The sequence below is a fragment of the Carassius auratus genome, chromosome 28 (genome assembly GCF_003368295.1).
Source record: "Carassius auratus strain Wakin chromosome 28, ASM336829v1, whole genome shotgun sequence".
Classification (NCBI taxonomy): Eukaryota; Metazoa; Chordata; class Actinopteri; order Cypriniformes; family Cyprinidae; genus Carassius; species Carassius auratus.
The window spans coordinates 9,935,163-9,956,906 of record NC_039270.1 but is presented as its reverse complement, the minus strand read 5'-3'; the positions used below and the strand labels follow the sequence as shown (position 1 = coordinate 9,956,906).

General features: G+C 36.7%; 2 protein-coding genes and 1 long non-coding RNA gene across 7 annotated transcripts in view; 1 reads left to right on the top strand and 2 right to left on the bottom strand.

The window, feature by feature from the left end:
* Window positions 1-1,672: 1,672 nt before the first annotated feature.
* On the bottom strand, window positions 1,673-8,325 carry LOC113046755 (uncharacterized). Of its 4 annotated transcripts, none has more exons than XM_026207708.1 (9): window positions 8,172-8,325; window positions 7,012-7,221; window positions 6,747-6,845; window positions 3,659-3,810; window positions 3,504-3,551; window positions 3,134-3,296; window positions 2,840-2,895; window positions 2,417-2,489; window positions 1,673-2,171 (listed from the first exon to the last, which is right to left on the bottom strand). In XM_026207708.1, exons 2-9 carry the CDS (start codon window positions 7,208-7,210, stop codon window positions 1,828-1,830), a joined length of 1,134 nt encoding a protein of 377 aa, XP_026063493.1. In that variant the 5' UTR covers window positions 7,211-7,221; window positions 8,172-8,325; the 3' UTR covers window positions 1,673-1,827. The 4 variants fall into 4 exon arrangements, with proteins under 4 accessions (XP_026063493.1, XP_026063489.1, XP_026063490.1 ...); XM_026207704.1 differs by lacking the exon at window positions 8,172-8,325 and adding an exon at window positions 8,035-8,171; XM_026207705.1 differs by lacking the exon at window positions 8,172-8,325 and adding an exon at window positions 8,035-8,171 and having other exon boundaries at window positions 1,673-2,141.
* An 857-nt stretch (window positions 8,326-9,182) lies between these two features.
* On the top strand, window positions 9,183-14,484 carry LOC113046754 (uncharacterized). The gene is made up of 3 exons (XR_003276150.1): window positions 9,183-9,248; window positions 9,424-9,472; window positions 14,356-14,484. It is a non-coding gene; the product is annotated as an uncharacterized LOC113046754 (long non-coding RNA).
* The window catches only part of LOC113046750 (uncharacterized), a 30,426-nt gene continuing 22,666 nt past the window's right edge, over window positions 13,985-21,744 (bottom strand). For both annotated transcript variants that reach the window (XM_026207702.1, XM_026207701.1), the window contains 8 exons: window positions 21,619-21,694; window positions 21,291-21,337; window positions 18,250-18,331; window positions 16,762-16,802; window positions 16,421-16,508; window positions 16,083-16,129; window positions 15,660-15,747; window positions 13,985-15,312 (listed from right to left, as the gene is read on the bottom strand). In XM_026207702.1, the coding sequence (XP_026063487.1) occupies window positions 14,114-15,312; window positions 15,660-15,747; window positions 16,083-16,129; window positions 16,421-16,508; window positions 16,762-16,802; window positions 18,250-18,331; window positions 21,291-21,337; window positions 21,619-21,694 (1,668 nt within the window). In that variant the 3' untranslated portion in view covers window positions 13,985-14,113. The remainder of the gene's footprint in view (window positions 15,313-15,659; window positions 15,748-16,082; window positions 16,130-16,420; window positions 16,509-16,761; window positions 16,803-18,249; window positions 18,332-21,290; window positions 21,338-21,618; window positions 21,695-21,744) is intronic.

The window sequence follows — 21,744 nt, the reverse complement described above, 5'->3', positions numbered from 1 at the left end:
ACTTTCCACCTGCCAACTATCCCCAACGCTGTTCGTCCAAGGGCCAGGGTTGCACTGTCATCCATAATGTTGCCATAGTTTACATCAGAACATCCCTCCAGGGTACACTGTTATTTAGACAACATGACTAAGCGATTTGACCGTCTTATCCGTAAACTATGACACAAGGACTTGTCATTCTGATGGCACTGACATGTTTGTAAGGATGAAAGAACCTAAGATACTGTTTCTCTTGAGAAACAGACAATACAAACATACACGGGCATCTTCGAGACACCCCACAGAGTGGAGGAGCAGGAGACCTCCTCCCCTTCTGGCCATTTGTTTAATTTTAAATCCCTTCACCCATTCTTCCTTCTACTCAATCAACTCAAAATGATTACATGAAAATGTCAATGCAAGTGAACTAACACTCATGTCTGGTATCATTTGAAATGTCTCAGTGCAACTGGTACAATGGTCTCAATCTTACAAAAGTAGATTAAAAGATAATACAGATCCTAAGAGTTAAGAGATATTTTGCCTACTGTAATAGGAGTGCCCCTTCCCAGTGTCCTCCAGTTCCCATTGAGTTGTAAAACCACCCAGGCTTGGGACCTGAGTTAATGCAAATTCCAATTGTTAGTTCCTGTCTCCATCTCGGGGGATGTTTGTCTTGGTCTGAGGTATTTAAACGATTGCAGCGAAAGGATCAGGGCCTTCTGTAGCTGGAATGAGCCCATAGCATGAAGTGTGTCCACACACTTCATACTATGTATTTTTCTAAAAGTCAGGTATGCATCTTTTACTCGTAGATTCATCTTTGAGAATTTGATGTCTTGTATTGATTTGATATCTATGAATTAGGAATATCCTTACGTGACTGATAATAAATTGTTACATTTGATTTACTCTGACTTACTCTGAAATTATTTTCTCAAGTAGATTAAGTGAAGGCTATGTTTCCGCAAATCTGCAACCAGGGTTAAGTGCATACTAAAACTCAGACTAGATGGAGCATAGGACACATTAGGATAGATTTAGATTTAGAGTAAAATAAAGAGTTAGATTAGAATAATCAAATGTCAGAAGAATAACAATAATAATTAGAGACCAACAAACAACCAATTTGCCTTTCAACCTAAATGCGAGGTCATAATAAAATGGAGTCAGATTAAATAATAATACAAAAGGAGTCAGATTTGAGTTTAACCTAAATTAAATAACTCTACGCGCTGAAAGACCGAACACGAAAGAAACCTTCATCCAGCACCGGATACCTTCCTTGGGCCGAGTGCCTGGACCTGACATGTTCATTGACACAGATATTTATTTTTGAGAGATGAACTAAAGATTTTGAGCAAGAGACTGGCTTTTGCAGGTAATCCATGGTGTTTTGAGAAACACTTACTGTTTTACAAATCTCAAGGATGATTCGAGAAATGTACCACAGCGACTGAGGAAAAACTGTAATAATGCCGATTATGAATGATCAAAAGTGATCATAGGTACATTTGCCTGTTAATAACCTGACCCAGAGACAAAACGGGAAAATTTTTATAGTTTACTGTAATTTTTTCATGGTTTTATGACTATGGTATATTTTATAGATAATTTTAACTGCATGAAGTGGATTGAAACATCGGTGCTGTTTTATTTCTGGAAAAATGTTAGACACAAAAAAAAACTGAAATGAAATAAAACATTTTGAGATTTTAATGAGATTTTAAATCACATTTTAAATATGTGACAAAAACAGTAAGAAGTTTACCAAATATATATATATATCCTTTTAATTATAACTGCAGTATTACCCCTAATTTGTTCAGTGTCAAACTTTAGTCTTCTTCAGTTATTTAAAACCTCCATCATTTGCTCCTCCTTGACTGAGGAGTGAATCCTGGGATTTTCAATAACAGCAGGAGTTAGACTGAAATATTGAGGCAGTGTGTTTTGTGACTGTTTTTCCACCAGCTTCTTCAAAGACAAATCAATTGATTGCAGGGTGTTGTTGATTGCACTAAACTGGTTTGCCAGAAATTCAAACAGCTGCATCTGGCCTGTCTTCTCAGTCTCTTCAGAAACGACAGGATTTTGCCATTCAGCTGCTTCTTCATCTGTGGTCTGATCAGCCTCATCTATGACAGGAGATACTGCAGGTTCTGTAGCATCAGTGGGAGGTGAAGATGAATCTTAGTTTGGGAAAGAGATTATTCAGAAATTTTAAAACTCAAAGGAAATAAAGAAATATTAGTGCACTCAGTAACAGACACTGCTAAGAGTTTTCAAAGGCCAGTGGTTATTGTTGTACTATACATATTTTTATTTTAATGAGAAGCAAAAACAAGAGATATGAAATTTACCAAAGATAATCTTATCAAAATATGATCAGAAGTTCAAAATAAAATAAATGACAGAAAATAAAGAGCTCACTAACCTCCAGGAGATTCTACCAGTTCTGGCATCTTTTTACCGACAGTTTCAGCCAAATTCACAGATTCTCTCCTGTTCTGTCTCGAAAAAAAAAAAAAAAAAAAAAGAAGAAGATTGAAGCAATGCTTTATTTGTTAATGAAGGATATTTGTGTACAGTAATTGAGTAAATGTCAGTAACTGAGGGTGAATGTGAAAGATAAAGTTAGTTATTTGGATTAATTTTATATATTAATTTATTTTTATATAATCACTCCTTCAGAATGTGAGCAGAATTTGTCAATGATAATAATATACATATTTATATTTCCATTTACATCCCTTAAAAATATATTGTGATACATTATAAACTCACCACAATAGTGTAATACACATGCAGTAATAATCGAACTAATAATTTTCAATTGATCAATAAATAAACACATCACCATTTTGACTCTCTTGGCAACAGACACAGACTCATCCGAAGAACTGTCTGTATGTGCTAAAAAAAAAAAAAATAGGGTAAATGTAGATGACCACATAAAAACAGAAACACTAACAATGAAAGAAAAAAGCTCTATGACAGTCTAGACTCAGCAACCTGGCTTAATATCTGCAAAACAACCTCAAGGAAGTATGGTGGAGAAGTGAAGAACAGGTAATAAACACTAGATGGTGTTATAGTGACACACAGATCACTAACTAATAAATCTGAAATTCAAATGTTGATTCAAACTCACCCGGCTGGATAGATTTCTCTTCAATTCCACACACAGGTATTTCCAGAGTCTTGGAAAACAGTCTTTTCCAGGACTCTGGAAAACCTTTTAAGGAGTTAATTGATTCATTATTTCTTGTTACATTTTCCACTGAGTTTGCATCGTCTCTATCCGTCTGTGTCACCTGTGATAAAATACAATGGTTGTGATTTTAAAACATTTCAGCATGATATTAGTAACTTAATGGATTATTTTCAAAAGTAATCTATAACCCTCCCCAGAATACAATAAGTGTTGTGAGGCTGAACTACAACATATGAATATAATTTATGTTTTATGGCCTATGGACTTATACTGTAACTTGTGCACTTGTACTATATATATTAAATACCAGTCTAATTGACTTCCTCAGTTGTCCAAAATCTGAAAGACACCCGTTCTAGGAGAAAAAAAAATACAAATAAAGTTAATTTACATAAGATGAGGTTCACATATGTTCATAAAAATGTCAAATAAACTCAGACTTCACACTAGCTGAATACATACTAGTATGAGTTTCTCTAATGGCATTTGTTGAAAGCCATTTGATGGGTTGTAATAGATGCTACTCTTCCACTTCTTGTGATGTCCTTTTCCTCCAAGCTCCTCAAACTGTTTGGGTGTAAACCATTCCCCTTTACATGAAATACACTTCTCTCCTGAAGACAGAGAAACATTATACAGAACATATAAATGAAGTGCAAATATTTTAAATAATAAATTCTGGTTTGTTAAAACAGACAGTAGGAATGAGACAAAAAAAAATGTGTCAGGAGATAATGGAATGGATTTGCATAGTTGAGCAGCTTTGTGTCATCAAGTTTAGAGTTGAATTAAGAGTTGGATAGAGTGGTGTAAAGCACACCACCACTGGACTCTGGAGCAGAGGAAACCTGTTCTGCAGAATGATGGATCACACTTCTCTGTTTGGTAGTCTGACGAGTGAGTCTGGGCTTAGTGGATACCAGGAGAACATTACTTACCCAACTGGACGTTCAGTGGAAGAGAGAGCATTGTGCATAAAATTAGGCCTGTTATGGCAGGATTTGGCCTAGACCCCTTATTTCCAGTGAAGGGAAACTTAATGCTTCAGCATACTGTACCAAAAAGTTTTGCACAATGCTATGCTTCCAACTTAGTGGGAACAGTTTGAGGTAGGCTCTTTTCTGTTCTATTTCTTCCGATTCATAAAGATACCAGTGAAAATGTTTGGTTAGTCGCCCTGAAGCTGTGAATCTTCAGAAGTGGAGTTGTCTACTCCACAATGACATCATTTACACCATGCAGACCTTTGCCCTCGTACAAGTATAAACCAGGCATGGCTGTGCCAAGGTGCACAAAGCAAGGTCCATAAAGACATGGATGAGTTTGGTTTGGAAGAACTTGAATGGCCTGCACATATGTAGCCCTGACCTCAACCCCACCTTTGGGTTGAACTGTAACGGAGATTGTGAGGACAGGCCTTCTTGTCCAACATCAGTGCCTGATAAAGAAGAAGATCCAAGATAGCAGAGGGTAGTACGTAAATTCTAAGTACTCTCAGCAAAATAGCACAGAATATCAAAAGAGTGGATGGTTATATTAATCTATGTTGCTGCACTACTAATACACTACGCGGCCGTGTCATGATACATCAGAGCCGTCCATGTGGATATATACAGCCTTCAAGGACAGACTTGGGTAATGTAGAAGCCTTACCATAGGAAAAAGTGCTGATTGTGTCCTCTTTACAAATTTTTTTATCAAATGAGCTCAGAGGTTAGTTTTAAGTATAGAGTTAATCCGGAAATTTCCAAAAGAGAACTTAACTCCTTAAAACTGTACAAAACGCAAGCATTCTGTGGGACATTGGTGCCAAACCAAAAGGATTGTTGGGATGTCATTTAAAAATCTGTAGCTTTATGGCAAAATGTGATGAATTGAAACATCTTGTCACAAATTAAAATTTTGATTTTTTTATGTCTGTCCACACGAATGCGGGTATTTTCGGTTTGGCCATTCATCCACATGCAAACACAGCACCAGGTCCATGAAACTGGGCATTTTTGAAAACTCCTGCCAGGAAAAAGATTTTCAAAAACTCAGGTTGCAGTGTTATAGTGTAGACAGCGAAACCGCAGATTTTGGCTTGTGATGTAGGAGCATGTGCTGTTATCTCTGCTTACTGGAAATGTTTTCAGGATTCTGATTGGCCAACATGGCTTTACGGTTAAGATTATATCGCCACCTTTTGGCTTGACATGCTCAACAGTGATTCATAGCATGCTTTTGTGTTTTCACGTGGACAGATTTTTTTTAAAAAGATTTACCATACTTTACCATCAGCAATGTTGTGCATTCCTGGTTATGATATTTTTATAAGGGATAGGTTGGAGGGTAGAGGTGGGGGTATTATGTTTTATATTAAGGATAGTATTTGATGTACGGAACTACAGTTAGCTTATAACTTCGATATTGAATGTATTGTTTAAGATGTTTCTCTTTCACCGCAAATGTCTTTTATAATTATAGCGGTTTATCAAAAAATGAATTTTATGATAAATTATATAATTTATATATATAAATTATAAAATAATTATAATTTATATAGATCAATTATATATAAATAATTTGATTTTATTAAAGAAGTTATTCTACTTGGAGATTTAAATGTTAATAGGTTAGCTAAAACTGGAAGGAAGAAATTGAAAGATTACTAGTAACTAGGGCCCACAAGAATAACTAGATGATCTGAAACACAAGTTTATCATATATTTTATTTACAAATAAACCAGATAATTTACTTAAGAATTTATAATATGATTACAGGATTGTCACATAATCATTTTACTGTGATATTAAGGAAACTTACAGAGAGGAGGTTTAGTCATCAGACTATAAATAGAAAAACATGGAAATTTTAGAATACCAAAAGAGTGATTTGGATCATTTAAAGAGGGCATTAGACGATATAAACTAAGAAGCTTTAATTTTTCTCAAAAAGGTGTCGAAAGGGATACAAATGTTTTAATGGATGTTATTCAAACTACTGTGAATGATCATATTGTAAAGAGAGACCTGCATACACGCAATTTCCAGCTCTCTCTCTCTCTCTCGAATTTGCAATATCTGAGAAAAAAAAGGTTTAGCGATTTCTAATCATATGTCTACAATGGTTATCTCCCTGATCAGACCAGACAATATACTGTTGCACTATAATTCAGTCTGTAGTGATGAGGTTAGCAAACTTAGCGAATGAAACAAAACAAAAGGGGTAGAAATGGGATTTTTTGCCAACAAAAAATCCCAAAAATTTCCCGACCACCATTTTGTACGATTTGTCTAGACCCAACTGACGGATAGGTTCAGGGTCAGGGTTATATGTAGGTCATTCATACAAATTCATATGAATTGTGAAACTCGTAAAATAGAGACGATTTATGAATTTGTACGAATTAATTACAAATTAGCCACCTTGTACAATATGTACGAATTGCCATGAGATCATGCAGGACTGGGCCTAAGTCTTATTGGCCAGACATCCCATGTATTGCATTAATGGATAGTGTATTATCCAAGTTTACTCTTAAATTGTTTTTGTCCACCCAAAACTTACCATTGTTATATTTTATTCTGTAGAGACAACCTAACATTTTTCCACAACGAACAGCCAGCTGTTTCTTATTTCTGACTTCTTGAAAGACATCTTTTAGGTCTACAAAAAAAAAAAAAAAACATAATTAGACTAATATTTTCTCAGGATACAATCAAAGACAGTTCAAAATTACTCTTCAGATTAAAACAACAACACCAACAAAAAATGTCTAGATGTATGACTTTATTGAGAAAAAAAAACTATTATGTATTAAAGCATTAATTACCCGTGTAATTTTTATTCCTGTTTACACTGGATATTTGGTGGGAAAACGGCCTCTTGTTCTTACTCTGCTCGAAGCATCTTTGCTTTTTCATTTTTTCTTTCATTCCACTTCGGTCATCTTCATTAAAATCAGTTTCTGTGCAGCTTTCCTTCAGTTCACATTCTGGCTTAATCTGGATCATAACTGCTTCAGCATTCATCTTCTTCAGGTCTATGAGGGGTAAATGTTATGTTATATTGGATATGCTAATGAATATCAACTTACTTCATAAATGGTCTAATGCTGCCAATTGTCAATCTAGACTGTTTCAAGAAACAAAGTTTAAACATATTTATTCTGGGTATCGTTTTATGCTTGCCTGGAAGCCTAGAGTTTTTACTTTTGACTATTTTCTTCTTGCCACTATTTGGTTAATTCGTCTTTCTTTCACCCCTTTGTTTTCCTTTCCTTTTCACCATCTCATTCATCCAGATTCAGATGTGCTGGCCTAATCATGCTCTGGATCTGTAAATAATTCTCCATCCATCTCCTAATAATTAGCATTTATTCAAAAAAATGTTATGCTCTTTTTATTGTTAAAGGTTAATGTTGCAAATATAATCACTTAAGTCAAATGTAAATAAATAAAAAAAACTAAGACTATCCAAATATTTATTTTAACGTAGTTAAAATAATGAAAATGGGATTTCATAAATTGTAACAGCAAACTGTTCTCCAGTAATTCTGTGATTTACACTTTTAGTAGAGGCAGAATTTATAAGACCATGAGTACCCTGGTTTATAAAGAACAAAACATAAGTCCATTTTCAGGCATTTTGAAGCTCCCTTGGAGGTACCTGAGGCGCGTTTTTACAAAATGTAACAAGTTTTAACCTGTTTTTATACAGTCTATGGTTTTAGCTTGAGTGTGTGTTTTGAATGTAGTCGATGCTTACGACGCCTCGAGGTTGTAGCACGTGTTTACAAAACAGAAAAACAACAGAAATGCAGTGGAACAACGAAAAAAAGATTGGAAACATTTACGTAATGCAGGTAGATATTTCAAGAAGTCCTCACTCTCGCGACGCTTCTGAAATTGCATTTTTGTTTCAAAACACTAAAAGCTTCAAACTACTTTTTAAATACTACTCGATAACAGTAAAAAGCAGCTTGCAAGTTACCTCAAAGCCTTTGGATATGGCGATATCCGTCTGTCTGCAAGTAAAGAGAAAGTGGGCGGTAGCAAATGCGCGGTAGGACTGGGAATCGATTCCGAGGCGTTGGGAGTCCAAAGGTTGGAATCGACTCCTCATTCAGAGCCTTTTTCAGCTCAACAAAAGCAGGGGCGTAGTTTATGGGGGGAGGGGGGTGTGTGGTGAGGTAACCCCCCCCCCCCCAGTATTCAAATCCATCAGTTACAATAACCCCCCCCCCCCCACCCCCCAATATTTCAACATGAAAATAACAGCAGATCAAATGAAAAATATGTAGAATTAATTTATTTTGTAACAATAATTTTGTTCCTAATCGAATATGAGTTTGTCGTAATAAGTCAGACAAAAACACCCCCCCCCCTCCATTGAACCGATTGGTAACGCCCAACCAACGAGTCGCACTTTCACCAAAACAACGCGAGTGGTGTTTGAATGGGAGAGCGCTACACGGGTAAGGTTAGCGCTAAAAATGAAGAGAAGCGCTGCACAGCGGACTATATTTAACCGCTGGGCAGAGAGGGATGCAAAAAATAAAATAAAAATAAATAAAGCGTGTAACGTTACTGAGAATGAGGTATGGGAATATTGTGTAATAGCTAAGTACACACCACATATATTTTAGCTAGCTAATCCATTGCAATGTATTTGTTATAACTATCAGTATAACAAGTTACCAAAGCAGCTCTCTGTTTTGCTAGTTTATTTTTCAATAGTGTCCGTAATTATCAATGACACAAGTATTCACATCGGTGTTTGTTTTCTTTCTAAATTAATCTGACTTTTGAACGAATTGGATGAATGAACGATTTAAGTGCCTAACTCATTAAAACAGTGAAACGCTGCCGCCTACTGGTGGTTTAAATACTTAATTTCTTTCTTTTGCTAATCTCTACTATGTAAGAATTTTATGAATGGTGATTATACACAAATTTCATAACGTTATGAGGTGTATAATCTCTAAACATGTTTTTTATAATAGATTCGAGGTAAATATAGCAGCAGGGTAGAAAAGTCAGCAGAGGAAGAGGAGGAGCAGGTGATCAGGTAAAGAAGATGCAATTCAATCAATAAAATAGGAAACCGTATAGAAAAACAGCAGCTTTGTAAAGTTAGGCTATACATTAATGCATTTAATGTTTTAAAGACTCCCGTAAACAGCTGTATACTAAATCAAGTTCCTAAGGCTGTCAAGAAACCGTTTTTTGTTTCTCTATCACAGTGAGGACCAGGGAGAAGACAACAGACAGGCAGCTCTTTCAGATAAACAGGTACGAAAACAGGGAGGGGTACAGAAATGTTCAAAAATGTTTGATCATCAGTTTATTATACATATTTAAAAGTATTCTGTGATTTTTATGAGTTTTATTTAATGAGGATTACTTGGTCAATTGAAAATAGTCAGATGTATTTTTTTTTAAATAGATATTAAGAATAGATTGTATACAGTGTGGTTTAATAATTTGTTAATTTTTGGTGTTTTAATATATAACAATTTTGTCAAGAATGATAAAAAATCGTCAGTAAGCTCATAATTTGTACCAAAACAGTCTGGTCTGGCTATGTCTATTTGTATGTTTCTGCACGGTCAGCAGACATTGAGGCTCGGGTTTGTTCCGATCCGAGCTCGTGAATATCCCGATCCGCTCGCTCGTTCCATGGGGTCTCGCTCAACCCTGAATGGCCTGCTGGCTCGAAAATATGCAAGGGGTAATTTTATTGTTTAGTAATAAACTGGTGTTTTCTGTGTTGCTGCAAAGATGAAGTTGACAACGCCATGAACGCCAGAGAGAAATGCACATTTCATATGGATTACATCATCAGAGAGTAGCCCGTTTATTTTGGTTTGAATATTTTCGTTTTAAAAGAAGACATTTCAAGCTGTCTGTAATATAGCCTATATTTCTCAAATCTGTGAGGCACACGCTGAGTTTAGTTCACATGCAATGCAAGTGATCCTGCCGGCACCTTATTACATTGTCTGCTAGGCTATATATTTGCTTCTTATTTATTAAATACGCAGACAACTTATTGATAAAACATTGATCAAAATTAAGATACAATTTATACAAAACGGAAATCTTTTAAAAAGAGTTTTCTATAAAACAAAACTTAATGAAGTCGTCAAAATCATGTTGTACCAAAAACAGCGATTTTGCTCCCCCATGTAGTCTTCTTTGCCGTCTCCACCTGCAGACTGAGCTCGTGCGTCATCTTCACCAGTTATTCAGCCAATCAAGTGTAGGCCTATGTATTTAAAAAATGTGTCTAGTACCCGACCGACCGGGCCCGAATATCATAAAAAATATTTTTGAATGACTCATAACCGCGGGTAACTGCAGGGGTTTTTAAAAAGTCAACCTTCAAATACATATGTTCAGTTATGCACTCAATACTTGGTCGAGAATCCTTTTGCAGAAATGACTGCTTCAATGCGGCGTGGCATGGAGGCAATCAGCCTGTGGCACTGCTGAGGTGTTATGGAGGCCCAGGATGCTTCGATAGCGGCCTTAAGCTCATCCAGAGTGTTGGGTCTTGCGTCTCTCAACTTTCTCTTCACAATATCCCACAGATTCTTTATGGGGTTCTGGTCAGGAGAGTTGGCAGGCCAATTGAGCACAGTAATACCATGGTCAGTAAACCATTTACCAGTGGTTTTGGCACTGTGAGCAGGTGCCAGGTCGTGCTGAAAAACGAAATCTTCATCTAAATAAAGCTTTTCAGCAGATGGAAGCATGAAGTGCTCCAAAATCTCCTGATAGCTAGCTGCATTGACCCTGCTCTTGATAAAACACAGTGGACCAACACCAGCAGCTGACATGGCACCCCAGACCATCACTGACTGTGGGTACTTGACACTGGACTTCAGGCATTTTGGCATTTCCTTCTCCCCAGTCTTCCTCCAGACTCTGGCACCATGATTTCCAAATGACATGCGAATCCGACATCCGAAGAAAGGACTTTGGACCACTGAACAACAGTCCAGTGCTGCTTCTCTGTAGCCCTTTTCCTGCACACGCCTGTGCACGGTGGCTCTGGATGTTTCTACTCCAGACTCAGTCCACTGCTTCCGCAGGTCCCCCAAGGTCTGGAATCGGTCCTTCTCCACAATCTTCATCAGGGTCCGGTCACCTCTTCTCGTTTTGCAGTGTTTTTTGCCACACTTTTTCCTTCCCACAGACTTCCCACTGAGGTGCCTTGATACAGCACTCTGGGAACAGCCTATTTGTTCAGAAATTTCTTTCTCTGTCTTACCCTCTCACTTGAGGGTGTCAATGATGGCCTTCTGGTCAGCAGTCTTACCCATGATTGCGGTTTTGAGTAATGAACCAGGCTGGGAGTTTTTAAAAGCCTCAGGAATCTTTTGCAGGTGTTTAGAGTTAATTAGTTGATTCAGATGATTAGGTTAACAGTTCATTTAGAGAGCCTTTTCATGATATGCAAATTTTTTGAGATAGGAATTTTGGGTTTTCATGAGCTGTATGCCAAGATCATCAGTATTAAAACAATAAAAGACCTGAAATATTTCAGTTGGTGTTCAATGAATCTAAAATATATGAAAGTTTTATCATTACATTATGGAAAATAATGAACTTTTATCACAATATGCAAATTTTTTGAGAAGGACCTGTATATATATATATATATATATATATATATATATATATATATATATATATATATATATATTTTATTTTTTATTTATTTTTTTACCATTCGTTTCGCTAAAGGTGATTAGAAGTCTGAATAGTGTTCTGAATCGGATTGATAGCGTAATGCATCAGTTAAAAAATTAAAAAAATAAAAAACATTCAGAAGTTTTTATTTACGGTCAATTATACATATACGGAATTATACATAAAGTAATACAGTAAATTGGTCAAAGACGAAAGTGTTAAAGCATAAAAAGTGTAATACTGCTTTCAACTGTTGTAGTGCCCCCCACCCCCCAAGTGTAACAATCTTGTCAGGCATATTTACAACAAAAATCAATTTATGACATATTAAAAGACTAATTACTTTCACCCCAAATACTAATGAGTTGTAATTTTACATTTTTAACATTTGCCACTATCCTTGGTTTTGCCCATTTGTCAGTAAGATTTTTTTTTACTAATTTAAAACACAATAAAATGTTGTATGCTCCATTATTCTTTTAGATATTTTAATATGTACATGTCAGAATAAGCATGTTGTTTGAATTTTTGCATAAATATTGTGTTACACTGAATGACAATGTTACATTATTTTAACCAAATTTTGACATTTTATTCTCCAAAAACTTATTTGAAACCTTAAAAGTAGACATTTTACTTACATTTAATGTGCTTTTTATAGACAAAAATAAAAATAAAAATCACTTTTGTACATTTCTTTTGATGCGGACATCTTAACGTCTTTGACCCAAATACAAATATTTCACAAATACTGTTCTAAATGATTCCAAAGCATCATAAGATATGAAGAGCATTAAAAGTAACATTCGTATCAATGAAATTAAAGCACATTTGATTCACACATAAAAAAAAAAAAAAACAACGGAAAGGGAGTATACATGTATAATTATAATAAAGAAGAGAAATGTAATTCTCTGACGATGCCCATAGTTCTTGTTGTTTGCGGCTTGAAAATTTCTGTGCAAATTTTAATTCCACTCAACATATTAAATACATTTTCCACATCAATCACAAAAAAAACACACAAAAAAACCTTCACATACTGTACATACATTCAAAGAAAAGATGTAAGACCGTTTCAGTATCCTTTTTACAAAATGTACAGGATTCAGAAGACCATACAGTCCATGTGCACAACAGAAGAGATCATGACATTATCTAGGGTCTTAATCTTATTAAAATTTAAAATACTATTTTTTTTTACATTTCTATCAGCCATCATTAGCTTTGCTCTTTTTTATTCTGTGAAACTTTACAATGTATGTGGAATACCATTTTATAAAAGCAATAAGCCCCGTTAAGCTGTGGTTTACAGTAAATTTTTAACAGCTAAAGTTTTTTTTTGCGTTTAATAACAACGCCCCTTAACTGTTATACATTCACTGTAAACCACTGCTTCACGGAGTTTATTGCTTTATTTGCATACAGTATCATTATACACACACACACACACACACACACACACACACATACACATACAAATAAAGCTTCATATTATGAGAACGACACTACGACCTATTCTGCAATCATCATGGTGAGATTCTTTCCTCACCAAAGTGAAGAACCGATTCTTGGAATCAATTTCCATCGATTCCAGGACCAGGAATCGGAATTGGACTCGATACAAAAAATTTCGGAAGTCATTTACTCAAGTCATTTACTCAAGTTGTTTAACACCGGTATGAATTAGTTTCTTATGCTGAAACAAACTTAAAGCTGCAGTAGGGAACTTTTGACGCTCTAGCGGTTAATAAACAGAACTGCTTGCGTCTTGCGGAAGAACATCGTAGCCGGAACTACTTCTCTCTGTTTATGTCTATGAAGAATCACAAAGGTACTGGGTTACTCCGCCGCGGTACCCCCGAAGCAATCTAAAATAGTCCGAATATAAACACTTATTATAGGTGCACCCTAGTGATTCAGGACAAGCCAAAAACACGGTTTGGAAAATGGATTCATGGTGTACTCACTTATTATATTCATTTTTCTACATTTTGAACACAAACAAAGTTACGGACCGCAGCTCTGATTGGTTGTTTCTTACCGGGAGCTGTCCGTAACTGCAAATGGCAATAGGATTTTTTTTCACAGATTATCTGTCTCATATTCTACTGTCAGGACATAATGACAGGTTTAACAAATATGTAAAAAATATATATTTACAAAAGTTACCTACTGCAGCTTTAATAATAATAATAATAATAATAATAATATATTTATTGATAACCTCCCAGATCACAGTTCTGCTTGCTCAGTACTACCCCCACCTTCTTTGACTGGCTCCTTCTTGATTAAGGAATTAATCTGGGTATTTTCTAAATCAGCAGGAATTAGATAGATATATTGAGGCGGTGTGTGTTGTGACTGGTTTTCCACCAGCTTCTTTAAAGACAAATCAATTGACTTTAGGGTGTTGTTCATGGTATTAAACTGATTTTCCAGAAATTGTATTAACTGCATCTGTTCTGTCTTCTTAGTCTTTTTAGGAGCATCAGGGTTCTGCCATTCAGCAGTAGAATCACTGAAGTTCAGCTGAGCGGCTGCTGCTTCATCTGTGGTCTGATGAAGCAGCAGATCAGCCTCCTCTACGACGGGAGATACTTCAGGTTCTGTAGCATCAGCAGGAGAATCAATGAAGTTCAGCTGAGCTGCTGCTGAATCACCTGCTGATTCATCTGTGGTCTGACTGTCCTCCTCTACGACAGGAGATACTCCAGGTTCTGTAGCATCAGTGGGAGAATCACTGAAGTTAAGCTGGGCTACTGCTTCTTCACCTGCTGCTTCATCTGTGGTCTGATGAAGCAGATCGGCCTCCTCTATGACGGGAGATACTCCAGGTTCTGTAGCATCATTGGGGGAATCACTGAAGTTCAGCTGAGCTGCTGCTGCTTCACCTGCTTCATCTGTGGTCTGACTGTCCTCATCTATGACAGGAGATACTCCAGGTTCTGTAGCATCAGTGGGAGAATCACTGAAGTTAAGCTGGGCTACTGCTTCTTCACCTGCTGCTTCATCTGTGGTCTGATGAAGCAGATCGGCCTCCTCTATGACGGGAGATACTCCAGGTTCTGTAGCATCATTGGGGGAATCACTGAAGTTCAGCTGAGCTGCTGCTGCTTCACCTGCTTCATCTGTGGTCTGACTGTCCTCATCTATGACAGGAGATACTCCAGGTTCTGTAGCATCAGTGGGAGAATCACTGAAGTTAAGCTGGGCTACTGCTTCTTCACCTGCTGCTTCATCTGTGGTCTGATGAAGCAGATCGGCCTCCTCTATGACGGGAGATACTCCAGGTTCTGTAGCATCATTGGGGGAATCACTGAAGTTCAGCTGAGCTGCTGCTGCTTCACCTGCTTCATCTGTGGTCTGACTGTCCTCATCTATGACAGGAGATACTGCAGGTTCTGTAGCATCAGTGGGAGGTGCAGGTGAATCTGGGTTTGGGGAAGGACATATATAAATCATGAGGATGAGTTTATACTGTAGCACACACAAACAATTTATACAAAGTATGAAATAGTAAAATACAAAGGAAAAAACAAATATTAGTACCACTCATAAATTCAGTAACAGACACTGGTAAGAATTTTCGAATGCGTATGGTTACTGTTCCAACTGTGAATATTCTACTCATTTTTAATATTCTTATTATTGAAAGCAAAATCAAGAGATGTCAAAGTAACCAAAGATCTTCGGAATAAAAATATGTAATTTTAAAATCAACGTTCAAAATAAAAATAATTATAATCATAATAAATAGAAAATAAAAGAGCTCACTAACCTCTAACTTTGGCAGTAGATTTGACCCATTCTGTGATCTTTTTACTGACAGCTTCAGGTAAAGTCACATATTCTTTCCTGTTCTGTGCCTATAAAGAACAGTAATTGGGTACATTTCAGTAACTGAGGGATAATGTGAAATACAAAGTTAGTTATTTGGCTAATTATAGTTATTTTGATATAATGACTCACTCAGAACATGAGCAGAATTCCTCCAGTGTCAAGCTGTTGTTTACATTATTATATTTATATATTATATTTATTATATTATATTATATTTTATGACATTCTGTCAATAATAATTATATAAATTTATATATTTCCATAAATGGTTACGCATCATTCTTCATATGCTAAACTCAACTCTACAAAGTAGGATAATACACATAAAATAATAATTTACAACTGATCAATACATGCTTACCATTTTGACCTTTTCAGCAACAGATACAGACTCATCTGAAAATCGATCTGTATGTGGTAGAAAACAAGCATAAACCATAAACATTTCAGGGTCATTGTAGGTGGCAACATAAATAAATAAATAAAAAAAACAGGAACGCTAACAATAAAAGAAAAAGCTCTTTGGCAATCTTGACTCAGCAATCTGGCTTAATATGTGCAAAATATCCTCAAGCAATTATAACGGTGATCAGAGAACTGAAGAACAGGTAATTAACAGTAGATGGTATGATGTTGAGACAGAACACTATTGGTAAATCACCTAATGAATCTGAAATTCAAATGTTCATTCAAACTCACGCAGCTGGAATGTTTCCTCTTCAATTCGACACACAGGTATTTCCAGACTCTTGGATAAAAATATTTTTAGGGACTCTTTCGGTGTCACCTAGGGTAAATTATAATGGCAGTGATTTTAAAACATCTCGGCTTGATGATAACTTAATGGATCATTGTCAAAAATAAACAAAAATATAAACTATAGAGCCAAAAAAGTCAAAAACATCAAAGTGAATTCCGACACAATACAATCGCTGTTGTGAGCATGAACTACAACATATGAATATGGTTCATGTTTTATTGGTTATAGGCTTATAATGTGCATTAAATTATTGTGTATTGGTACTGTATATACAAAATACCTCTCTAATTGATTCCCTCAGTTGTCTTGATACTGCAGGTTCTGTAGCATCAGTGGGAGGTTCAGGTGAATTTTAGTTTGGGGCAGGACAAATAAATAAATCATGAGGATGAGAGACAGTGCACACAAACAGGTTTAACAAAGTCTGAAATGGTAAAATACACAGGAACAACAAACAAATATTTGAACAACTAATATTTATAGTATGTACAGCGTCTATTCAACTCTCAACCAATGCCATTTCCACGCTCTCAAGTGATACCGTCTTCTGAACTCTCAAACAATGCCTTTTCAGCGCTCTCAAGCAACAGAGATTTAGCACTCTAAATGCTTCCCAGTCCAGAGCCTTTCACCAAGATAGCTGCCAGCCCAGAGCTTCTTCACAACATCAGAGCGTCTTCAGTCATCACGGATGCCACTCCTGTGTTCCCGGTCATCGTGAATTGTACTTGAAGATACTCAGGCATTCCAAAGACATCTGGGACTTATCTCCAGTCTGACAGACCCAGCACTGATTTCTGCCAGAGTATCTGGCATACCAAGGGCCTCTTCACTGTCTGTCCCAGAGTCTGTTCCTGTCCAGGAGCCACCAGAGCTTACTCCTGTCTATGAGTCTGCTCCAGATCTCGTTCCAGGCTATGAGTCAGAACCAAAGCACGCTCTGCTTCAGCTCCTCACAGTGTGGTGGCATCCACTACAGAACCTCCAGTGGTAGCGGTTTCTGCAGCAGAACCTCCTGAAGCAGCGGAGGTGTCCGCCTCAGCTCCTCTCAATGGGCTGGTGCCCATTATTGAACTCTCTGCCTGTCCAGCCACAGCCAAGGAGGCTATTTATGAACTCTCTGACTTTCCTGCAGTAGAGTCCCGTTAACCTCTCTGTGCTTGCTGTTGCATTTCTACCTGATCTGCCTTGGTGGTCATCTGCCTTACTAGCTCCATTTTGGAGGACGTCTGCTCTGCTGTGGTGGCCATCTGCTCCACCGTAAGGATATCCGGCCTGTCTGCTCAGCTGTGGTGGCCATTAGCCCACCTGCTCAATACTGGTGGTCTTCTGCTACTTCCTGATGGTCTTCAGGTCTGCCCTGGTGGTCTTCATCCTAGCCTGTTCTGCTGGCTCCACCCTGGCTTCCTGCTCTGCTGCTTCTGCCTTGGCTCTTTGCTCTGCCTCAGTCCACAGATCCCCCTATTCCTGCACAGGGACATGGCCCTGTCCTTCCCCTGTTCCACCTCCACTCCACCTCCCTCCTAGACTTAAGTCTGTTCTTGTTTAGGAATGTCTCGAAGCCACTCCTTAGGGGGGTTTTATGGCTCTGTCACAATATCTAGCTGAAGTGCCCACGAGCTTCACCCCTGACTCCTGCCACTCTACCCTGGACTTCATTTCCCCTTGGATGTTGCTTCCAAATTTAATGAAAAATATGTAATTTTAAAAATTAAAGTTCAAAACAAGATAAATATTATAATATATAGAAAATAAAGAGCTCACTAACCTCTAGCAATGGCAGTAGATTCTACCGGTTCGGTGAACTTCTCTCGGAAAGTTTCAGCTACAATTACAGATTCTCTCCTGTTCTGTGCCAGAAAAAATGGATAAGATTAAAGCAATGCTTCATTTCTTAATGGAGTATATGTGGGTGCAGTAAATGGGTACATTTGAGTAACTGAGGGAAAAGGTGAAATATAAAGATAGTTATTTGGGTTTGTACTGTACATATTTAGCTTTTTTTTAATAACTCCCTCAGAATGTGAGCAGAATTCTTCCAGTGTCAAGCTATTGCTTACACATTATTATTTAATTGAATGATTATTATTATTATAGAACTCCAGACGTCATGTGACCCACTCTGTTTATACCAACATGCTGGCAGACAGGAACAGCCGGGAGCGAATATGAAATGAGTGGCACCACCATGAGTTTCAAGGCAACAGAGTTCACTGTGCAATTTAATTCAAAAGACATAGACCTGTACATAGCATAACTTAATAGATTAAACATAACCGATCTGTAAGCACGGAGCGCTCAAGCTTACAAAAAATTCAAAAGACAGTCTTCCTTCAGAAGTATGGTGATATAAAAATATCCACGCCTTGTTTTGATTTTTAAATGTCCAGTACGTGCTCATGTTTATTAAACTAAACATTTTGGAGAACTGGTCAGTTTTGATGTTGTGGCGGGTCGCCACTAAAAAATAAATGTATGGAAAACGCATCCTACAGCACAACAACCTGAGCTAAGGTTGACGATAGTATTGTGTATCAACGATAGTCAGAGATGTCGACTATAGCAGATGGCTCTGTCGATAGACAAGATGATATTAGGCTTATTCTCCTATCAATGTATTCAATAATAATAATAATAATAATATTTATTATTTTTATTAGGCGGCCTATTATAATTTGGCTAATAAACTGTCCATCTATTTCACCTCAGCACAGCGTTTCACACAAACACACACACATGCACAGATGAGGATTAGAACCTGTAGCTGGTGAAGGAGTCTCCATCCACAAACAGACGTACATCGTCTGCAGATATGAGGCATTTCATTGCACTTTAACAAATAATCTGAACGGCCTATATGTGTGTAATATTTTAAACGAGCTCTCACTAACTGAGTTTAATTCCACAGTTATGTTAGAATGTATCTCATTCTTGTTTCTGTGGCGGTGCGTCAGTCTCGTCATGCGGCGCGCGGTCTGGAGCGGTCTATGACTGATGCAACAGTTCAATTCAACTTTACTCCAAATATGTGAACTTTCCTGTTTTGAATACTTTATATTTAACGTGTTTTTTTATGTCCAATATTAGTGTTAAACTGTTGGACTTTAAATGAAATCTACAATTGATTTTCCATGCTGACTGATTTTGCAGAACATTTAGACTGATAAATTCCATGCGCAGATGCGGCAAATTTGTCACAGGATGCATGATATGACAGTTGCGTTTGACTTTATATGAACTAGCTGTTTTAAATACAGTATTTTTATATTTAATGTTAGTTTATCAGTCTGTTTGAAAGTATATTTTTTATATGATTTTATATGAAAATGTCAGTATTTTATTCAGAATACAACTAGATATCAAATGTTTAAACTGAGAAAATGTATAATTTTAAGTGAAAATTAAGTGGAGTTTAAATTTCATGGCATCAACACATCTCAAAAAAGTTGGGACAAGGCCATGTATAAAGTGGTATATGGCTGTGTTGATGAAGCAATTTACTGGATTTATGCCTTGATAATCATACTGAATATTATCCAGATGTAGTTTTTGATAATTAGATTTTCTCACCTTTTTGCTCAAAATTATACTTTATGAAACCTACCTATATTCAAGTGTTGATAAAGAAAGAATAAAATTGTTTTTTTTTCAGATTTTATTTAAAAGTAAAGGCTTTGATCTTTATTTTGGTGTATTGCATATTCAAATATTCATACAACAAAATAAACTGCAGGCTATCAAATTTGAGTGAAAATCATCAAAATTGCTGGCGGTGGCTGGAAACTTAAAAAAAAATGCTGGGGGTAAAGAGTTAAAGATAACTTATAGATTTATTATGCAGTGCTGTTAGTGCTTGACACTTTTTTGTTGGTCATGTCGTGTTTTTTAAGAACAAGATTAAGAAGCTATTACTTAAATGTAAAAAAAAAAATCTTAATTTTACAAAAAGCATGCACTCTGATGGCTTCCCTTATTGACCACATCTCAGATTTATGGCATGTTTTCTTGCGATGCTGAATGTTAGACTCATGGAAAATAATCACATTGTTTGTATTTGCCAAAACTGATTTACTGAAATCAAAAAATGGATGGAATTGGCGTTAGCCCAAGTGCAAGTGCGACCTGCCGGTGTTCTGACAACTTTTGCTGCCCTGTCAGATTTTTCCTCCTCCCATTAAAACAGATGGAAGCATAATTCGATAGTGAAAAGTGCCACCTATCAGATTTTGTTTCCAACATTATATTAATAAGGTGTAAAGCTCTATTAGCATATACACCTACCCCAACCATAAACCTACCCTTACAGTAGGATAAATACAGTGTTGGTAACATAATCTTATAGGTAGCATTATTTGTCAGAACACAGGCAGATGATTTCTAACTGTTGTGTTCAGGACTTTTTGATTTACTTAATTACTGCCTGAGGGAGCAAGAGACGGGCCCAGAGAGGTTACGTACAGGACACATAAATTAAGCCTGAACGTCCCGGCTAATACAGGATGGTTGGCAACCCTAGTTTCACCCTCTTGTTCTGGCATTCTGGTGCACAGCAGATGTTGAAATGTAGTAAGGTTTGTAAGGTGTAAATAGTCTTGATTTAAATGATTGTTCGTCAATACCAATGCTACAGCGGCTCTAGTGCTGTCCTGATGCCCTGCAAAAATGGCGGAGTTAAGATTGCTTGAATATTAAGCAGAGTCTACTGCTGTTATGACATCCTGTCATTAATAATAATAGGATAATATACTCCAAAGTAGGATAATACACATACAATAATAATTTACAATTGATCAATACATGCACACTCACCATTTTGACTCTTTCAGCAACAGTTATAGACTCATCTGAAAAACTGTCTGTATGTGGATGAAAACAAACATAAAGCAGAAACATTATTAGGGTCAATGTAGATGACCACATAAAAAACAGAAACCCTAACAATTAGAGAAAAAGTTCTTTGGCAATCTGGATTTAGCAATCTGGTTTAATATGTGCAACACATCCTCAAGCAAGTATACTGGGGATCACAGAACTGAAGAAAAGGAAACAAAATGCAAATGGTGTGATGTTGAGACAGATCACCATTGGTAGATCACTAATTAATGAATCTGAAATTCAAATGTTGATTCAAACTCGCCCAGCTGGATTGTTTCCTCTTCAATTCCACATATGGGTGTTTCCAGAGTCTTGGAAAACAATCCTTTTGATGTCCCCTATGGTAAAATAGAGTTAATAATGTTAGTGATTTTAAAACATTTCTCCA

Coding starts and splice junctions, on each gene's coding strand:
- LOC113046755 (XM_026207704.1), bottom strand. CDS start 8,092: ATGCAATTTCAGAAGCGTCGCGAGAGTGAGGACTTCTTGAAATATCTA. Junction 6,846..7,011: donor CAGGAATAAAAATTACACGG/GTAATTAATGCT, acceptor TTTTTTTTGTAG/ACCTAAAAGATGTCTTTCAA. Junction 2,896..3,133: donor AGAGAAATCTATCCAGCCGG/GTGAGTTTGAAT, acceptor TTTTTTTTTTAG/CACATACAGACAGTTCTTCG.